This window comes from Urocampus carinirostris, chromosome 2 (genome assembly GCF_059441175.1).
Source record: "Urocampus carinirostris isolate Australia breed hairy pipefish chromosome 2, RoL_Ucar_1.0, whole genome shotgun sequence".
In the NCBI taxonomy this organism is placed as follows: domain Eukaryota; kingdom Metazoa; phylum Chordata; class Actinopteri; order Syngnathiformes; family Syngnathidae; genus Urocampus; species Urocampus carinirostris.
In genome coordinates, this window is record NC_142350.1 from 59838645 (window position 1) to 59847022 (window position 8378).

General features: G+C 40.0%; 1 protein-coding gene across 1 annotated transcript; it reads right to left on the bottom strand.

Annotated features, from left to right (window-relative positions):
• Nucleotides 1-837: 837 nt before the first annotated feature.
• LOC148372775 (serum amyloid P-component-like) lies at nt 838-8275 on the bottom strand. The gene is made up of 4 exons (XM_088327360.1): nt 8185-8275; nt 8023-8080; nt 7845-7947; nt 838-4607 (listed from the first exon to the last, which is right to left on the bottom strand). The coding sequence occupies exons 2-4, from the start codon at nt 8078-8080 to the stop codon at nt 4097-4099; spliced, it is 672 nt and encodes a 223-aa protein (XP_088183486.1). The 5' UTR covers nt 8185-8275; the 3' UTR covers nt 838-4096.
• Between the last annotated feature and the right edge of the window lie 103 nt (nt 8276-8378).

Below are 8378 nucleotides of genomic sequence, written 5' to 3' on the forward strand. Positions count from 1 at the left end.
TTTATGTATCTTTGTTAATTAAAACAATAAGGAATTGAATAATGACATTTTTGATGACGATGAGGTGTTAATTAATATACAATTTTCCCTTTGAAGTAACGACACAACGAAAAAAATAAATGTATTAAAGATAACTCCATTCCCCTAAAGTTCAGGGGGCTCAGGGGGGCTCCTCGAATGCCATTTGATTATGTACAAGCAAAGTTAAACAAAAAAAAATTAGCCCTTAAGGCGTAAATATAACAAAGTTTGTGATTAAGGCAAGAGAAGAGATTGAAAAGTATTAATGTTGAAGATCATGACATTTATTTTTCTAGATCTAAATGAGAAATTCAAAAGCATGTGGATTACGTGAACAATTTCACAAGTGTCCAAAATGTGCACTGCCTGAGACATGGCATGCGTTAAGTCAGTAATCCAGCTCCTGCCAAACATGCTGAAACTGTCACGGTTGCCATGACGCCCAAATGGCCCCGCCCGTGTGGCGCTAGCTGGAGCTTGTTGACGGATTGGCTCCCTGTCAGTATTTAAACTCTGTCCTATCAGTCCCCTTTTGTCGGTCCGTCTGCGAATCTCTGTTTTTACACGGCAAGCCCACGTTTGCTCTCCCGTCCCGAATTACAACCTGTTTTGATCTCGACCACGTCTACTCTCCTCTCCTGGCTTTCAACTTGTTTCCAATCCCGACCACGTTTTTGCTCTCCTATCCCGGTTACTGACCTATTTTTTTCCCCTGCCAACACCGCCATAGCTCGCCACGTGTAGGGGAAAATGCAGGTTCGATAATCTTTTAAGTCTTCTCTTATGTGATTTAATCAAGTACACGGAGGCTTGCCATGAGGGGGAGCTCTTTATTTCGTCATCCCAAAGAACTCAGAGAACTCCAGACATAACAACGCTTTTATAGCTTCAGTTTGAGTACAACCCAAAAGGCGGCGGAGATCTCACGTAACAACAAAGAAGATGCTGTCGTACCCTTATTAGGACATGTTGTTCGCCTCAGTTTGCTCAGAGGGACCTTGCAGGTCCCATGCCCTTTTAGGGAAACTCAACTGTCTTGCCAAGCACCTTCTCGAAATGATGTCAACATTCCCTCACAACTGTAAGCAAGTCTTTCTACATTTCTAAATGCATGCAACTCTATTCTACAATAGCAAGTCTATTTTCCACAACACACAGAAGTGCCACTTCTGCCTTCAGAGCGACCTGCTCCCCACGACCAGCGATCACTGGATCATTTGTGCAATCCTTTCCCTTCTTCCCAATAAAACTGTTAGAAACGTTACGCGAGTGGGTCCTGTTTCTGTTCTGGTCTTGACAGAAAAATATCTTGGGTAACAGTCTCCAGCAGATTAGTTTTTTTAATGTACCAATTATCTGCTTGTGAGTCAGTACAGGGAATTACATTTATATTCCTTTGATCAGCGCTCGATTTCTTCCTTTGGAGGAACTGAAAAAAAAATAAAAATTAGCCTTGAAAGTGCTTGCTATGAAAAAGGTGTATGAACCATCAAGACTGTAAAGTAAAAAGAACAAGTAGACCCCGGGATACAACATGGATCTATTCTGAGGTGGAGATCTCAAGGGGAAATTGCTGTATAGTGGGGGATAGAAACCTATGGGAATGCGTAGATAATGCCTTCGAAACCCCTGCTACCACAGATGAAATTTTCAAAATAACAAAATAGTCTACAGTAAGTACTACTAGTGTGTAATATATGATCATATGATTAAGTAACATTATAAATGAATGTACATTCAGATGATAAAATTAAATTTTATTAACCTTTGATATGATGTGACTTGAACTGGTACAGTGGAGTGGCGGGTCGATGCAGAGGTGAAAGAAGAAGGCAGTAGATTAAAATTGAAACTGCTTTAAAAATTCTACTAACAAGGATTGTCAAGTCCTTAGATCGCCTTTCTTTAATCGCCTCCTCGTTTTTATATCATCCCAAGCGGACGTTGGTGACGACCATTTTCTCTATCACAAGTAAACATTTGTGTACCTCTTTTGTATTTGTTGATAATCGCAAGCTTCGTTTCCTTGGTTATCATTCATTTGCTTCTCCCTTTAACACATTTTATTTACCTATGGTGTGATGTTTACTCAAGGTGGTCCATTGGAGTTGCTGGTCTGTAGTTTGCAATAATCTGTGGTCTGTGCAGCCCTTTGAGACTCCTTGTGATTAAGGACTATACAAATAAACATGACTTGACTAATGTATAATAATGGTAATATTCAAAGGAAATCAAATTTTTCAGGAATCAACTTTAAATGTATTCCATCCTGATTACTCATAATAATCTTATCAATTTTGTTCTAGCTCTAGGGAAATAACTTGGCTATAGTATTTTAAATTTATTTTCTTACTAGCAACCTACGCTTTTTATATTAAACGGAAGAGCAGCTTTAGTGATAGACTGCTGTCATAGTCTTGTTCCACGGACAGACTGAGGAGATCATTTCTTCCTCATGCCATGAGGCTCTTTAACTCCACCCGGGGGAGTAATAGCCCACATTAAACCACACCCCCACATTGCATATTACCATATTTTTATTACAGTGTGTATTTTATGTAGCACTATCTAAATACTCTATATCAACACGTTACATTGGGTATTTATGTATTGTATTCCTTTTACTTTATTATTGTTTTATTTTCAACACAATGATACTGCTGGAAGTGTCAATTTCTCTATGGGGATAAATGAAGTATCTATTCATCTATCTATCTAGACATCTATTTAGACATCTATCTATCTATCTTTCTAGACATCTATCTATCTATCTAGACATCTATCTAGATATCTATCTATCTAGACATCTATCTATCTATCTAGACAACTATCTAGACATTTATCTAGACATCTATCTATCTATTTAGACATCTATCTAGACATCTAGCTAGACATTTATCTAGACATCTATCTATCTAGACATCTGTCTAGACATCTAGCTAGACATTTATCTAGACATCTGTCTAGACATCTATCTATCTCTATCTATCTATCTAGACATCTATCTATCTAGACATCTATCTATCTAGACATCTATCTATCTAGACATCTATCTAGACATCTAGACATCTATCTAGACATCTATCCAGAGATCTATCTGGACATCTATCTAGACATCTATCTATCTATCTAGACATCTATCTAGACATCTATCTAGACATTTATTTAGACATCTATCTATCTATCTAGACATCTATCTAGACATCTAGCTAAACATTTATCTAGACATCCATCTATCTATCTATCTAGACATCTGTCTAGACATCTAGCTAGACATTTATCTAGACATCTATCTATCTATCTATCTATCTAGACATCTATCTATCTAGACATCTATCTATCTAGACATCTATCTAGACATCTATCTAGACATCTATCCAGAGATCTATCTGGACATCTATCTAGACATCTATCTTTCTATCTAGACATCTATCTAGACATCTATCTAGACATTTATCTAGACATCTATCTATCTATCTAGACATCTAGCTAGACATTTATCTAGACATCCATCTATCTATCTATCTAGACATCTGTCTAGACATCTAGCTAGACATTTATCTAGACATCTATCTATCTATCTAGACATCTATCTATCTAGACATCTATCTATCTAGACATCTATCTAGACATCTAGACATCTATCTAGACATCTATCCAGAGATCTATCTGGACATCTATCTAGACATCTATCTATCTATCTAGACATCTATCTAGACATCTATCTATCTATCTAGACATCTATCTAGACATCTATCTAAACATCTATCTAGACATCTATCTAGACATTTATCTAGACATCTATCTATCTATCTAGACATCTATCTATCTCTATCTATCTATCTAGACATCTATCTATCTAGACATCTATCTAGACATCTATCTGGACATCTATCTAGACATCTATCTATCTATCTAGACATCTATCTAGACATCTATCTAGACATCTATGTATCTAGACACCTATCTAAACATCTATCTAAACATCTATCTAGACATCTATCTAGACATCTATCTATTAATAGCATCCAAGTTTAAGTGGTGTTCTGGCAGGGCATCCACTCCATAAGTGATTTCAAGCTTCCTCCTCATTTTCCACCAAAATGTTGCCGACTATTTCAAAGTCCAATGATCTCCAGCTGTACACATTCCCAGGGGTGAAGTTTGTGTTGTCGTGGTATCGCCGCACCTCACTTGCAGAGATCACGTAGTCCCACATATGAAGTCGAGAGATCATCCCGATGAAGGACTGCGTGGCGTCAAAACCTCCTCCGTAAGAGTCCTGTTCCTGGCCCAGGATTGTAATAGGTTTTCCGGTTATAGGCTGCCCTGAGTGGATAAACCTCTTGATGGTGGGCTTGCCGTCCAGCCACATCTGCGCGATGCCGTCTTGAGAGTTCCAGGTGGAGCAGATGGTGTGCCATTCGTTGGGTGGGAAAGACAGAGCCAGGAAACTCGTACTGCTGTCCCGAGCGTGCATGTCCATGACATCATCATTGTTTTTCTTGAACAGCACTAAGTCATTACTGATGGCCGGCGTAGACAAAGAGAAGAGACCGTAGTTCCTTTTAAGATCTGTAATGAATCTGAACAGACAAGCAAAAACAGATTATTACTGGGAAATTGTGACTTCATTCAGTGCTCATCTCATCTCATTAGCTGCACCGCTTATCCTCAGTAGGGTCGCGGGGGTGCTGGAGCCCATCCCGGCAATCATCGGGCAGTGGGCAGGGGACACCCTGAACTGGTTGCCAGCCAATCGCAGGGTACACAGGGACAGACAACTCGCTCACTCACAGGGACAGGGACAGTGACATCTAATGGGCAAATATTACACAGTGTCCCTTTAAAATATTACTCCACTCCGACTTGCCAGTATGGCGCGTAAAGTTGCTACAGTAACACTATAATACATAAACACTGCTAGAGAAATACTACCAAAATACTACAAAAATGCTATCGCAGGAATACTACAAAAATCATATTGCAGAATATGTCTAGAGCAGGGATGTTAAACTCATTTGAACTCGGGGACCACGCGATAGAACTAGTAGATTAGAGGGAAATAAGGGGGGAGGGGGGAAGAGAGAGAGAGAGAGAGACAGAGAGAGAGACAGAGACATCCACCTGAAATGCATGTTTTTGGAATGTGGGAGGAAACCGGAGTGCCCGGAGGAAACCCACGCAAACACGGGGAGAACATACAAACTCCGCACAGGAAGTCCGGTAGCTGGATTTGAACCCACACAGGAGGTTCCCACCTTAGAACTGTGCCGCACACATGCTAACCACGCCATGCTCATTCAGTGCTGTGAAAAATTATTTACCTGCTTTTTGATTTCTGTGTATTTTCCACTCAAAAAGGTTTCAGATCATCAAACCAGTTTTAATATCACAGAGACATACCTGTCAACCTGTACGTTTATCCGTACAAAGTACGTAAATTATGCATTTTAAGACGTGTACGACGTACAGGAAAATCTGTAGGGAAAAACGCAAATTTGTCAATTATGGGTACCAACCGATAAACACCGACTATCACGAAATGGCAAATCAATCAAGTCTAACGAGTTCGAGTTGTGTAGTGAAAGGAAGTCTGTCTCTTTTTAGAGAACCGGCTCTTTTGGCTCAACTCATTAAAGAGAGCCGGCTCTCAAACGGCGCACTTGCTTTGACGCATTATGTTACGAATTATAATTTCGTAAAATGAAGTTAAGAAAAAAAAGGAAGTATAAAGGAGAAAAATAAAAAAGACAGGTTTGTGGTTATCCCTTACCAACAATAATTTAATGCAGAAATTTGAATAAGAAAATGTATTATTCCACTTAATTATATTTGCATGTATTTTTTCCTTCTACAGTGAACGTCCAAGCTACTTCATTTTTGAACTTTTTTTTATGATCAACCTCATTCATGTCGAATTACTCAGTATCTCACAACAAAATGTTAAGTAACAATATATATGATATAACGAAACACATGTACAATATAACATGTTAAACTACATAAATAAACACGTATGAAAAAATATGGTGTAAGATTATTTTGTAAAGGAAAATACGACAGTTTGTAAGGGCATGGAGCCCTGGAGCTTGACAGGTATGTAGAGACAAACCAAGGAAATACAAAGCACAGTTTTGAAATATTGAGACATGGAGTGTTTCAGCTCAGTGTTTGTTAGCAATCTCTCAAGACTGCACAGACCAAGAAATGTGAAAGGTTTACTGATTCCTCAAGATGGTGTTAATGTTTAGTTCTATTTATTTTATTGTGTTACTATTATAACCCCGTTTAAGGGGTAGGCTTCTATGTGAGTACTGGTATGTACAGTGATTTGTAACTAGTTACTTTCAGAGTAATACGCTACTTTTGGGTGTGTCGTGATTACTGATTTGGATCACCTGTGCCCGCTCATTTGGCGCCTGATTGGTTTTCTGTCCTTTTTAAGCCCAGTCCTATCACTCTCCGGTTGTCAGTCCGTCAGCGAACCTCTCTTGTTACAAGGCAAGCATTTTTGACACTGACTCCCCCTGTCCCGTTTTCCATCCGTTTTTCCACCTGTCCATTCCTGATCTCCCCGTTTGTCCTTGGCTTACGACCCGTTTTTTATACCAACCACGTTTTTGCTCTCCTGTCCCTGCTATCGACCTGTTTTTCCATCCCTCACACCGGCATCTCCCGCCCAACGAAGATCCACTTCCGTATTCGGATCACGATCCAATTGCGAGAGTGACTTGCTTCCCTTGTACAGCGAGCACCGGATCGCGGGCGCAGCCCTTCCTCTTTTTATTCAATAAACTTGTGGTTAACGCTACGCATTTGGGTCCTGATTCCGTTCTGGTCGTGACAGGGTGTCAGTAATCATTGAATTGAGCAACTGTAACAACTAGTTTTTTTTCAGTATCAGGCCCAACACCGCTAGTGACATACACATTTTATGTTTACACTATAATATGATCAAAGCGGCGCCGCCACTGAGCGGCTGCCTTTCCAGCTGCTCCCCCTGTTATCTCTCACTTTTTGTGATTTATTGTTTTATTGTCTGCTTCTATCTTCTGTGTTTTTCTTCCCGTTTGACAACTAAACATTTAGATTACTTTCTATCCTATGGACATGGGTTTTAGCGCACAAAAATGCAGTTATTCGAGGATTCAACTCCTTGCCCTGAAGAATTCTCGTGCCGGCGTGATGAGGGGCCTATCGTGGAAGAAGAGCCGGAGCTAGCTAAGCGGCTAGCGGCGTTATAAGTCTTCGGTACCGTCCGTAATCATGGTAAATGTGAACTCACTACCAAATAAGATCATCGAGTGCTGGTGAAAAACATCGAAGCGCACAGGGAGCGCAGTTGCTGTGTTTTGCGGAAACGTGGCTCACGTTTAGCACCCCGGACGCTAACGTGTAGCCACCCGGAGCTACCCGGAGCTATAAGGCTTCAGCGCCGCTATACAGAGACACAAGGCCTGCGGGAATCGGAGACGAGGCGGGCTCGCTAACACGAGGTGGTGTATCCCTGGACACAAAGAAAATATTTCCATCTGCCGCAGGGATGTCGAACTTTTGGACTAGCGTGCGACGTCATCCACTCCGCTACGAACACCCCTAGGGCATCATGTTAATCTGTTAATAAACAACAGGGTAGACTGCTGGAGTGTGAATTTCCCTGCGGGGATGAATAAAGTATCTATCTATCTATCTATCTATCTATCTATCTATCTATCTATCTATCTATCTATCTATCTATCTATCTATCTATCTATCTATCTATCTATCTATCTATCTATCTATCTATCTATCTATCTATCTACAGTATTATTCCGTGATACCTGAGACAGACAGACGCTGCACTGAAGGATGTTTTGGTCGTAAGCAGTTTCACGTGATCTCTGTTTGTCTCCCTCGGGAAGACAAATACTTTGCCAGAAAGATCTGTGCACATGAAAAATATGCAATGATAAACGCTTGTTTTTTTTCTTTTCCTTTTCACCGTATACAGATTCCTACCTTTGGTCTCCGAGTAGCATGATGCAACCATCACCATGAGAACAAAGAGTTTCTCCATCTGTAATGAAATCAGAAAGCCATATGAAATGATTTCTACATTTACAAAAAAATAAAGCAATATCCGGAGCCAACAACTTCTCTTTTGTGAAGAACAGATCTTACCTTGTCTTGACTTTTCAGCTTTGAGTAGCCAGGTCTGCTCCCCTTTTGCAGTATTTAAATGTAGTCTTGTTTATGTAATAAGGATTTTGTACTCTTAGAGTAAACAAAAATGGGGGAAGTTTTAAAATTGGGCAACAGTCCGCTCACACAGTACAAAGTACGTATGGATGTTCAAAAATGACCTCTGTAATGTT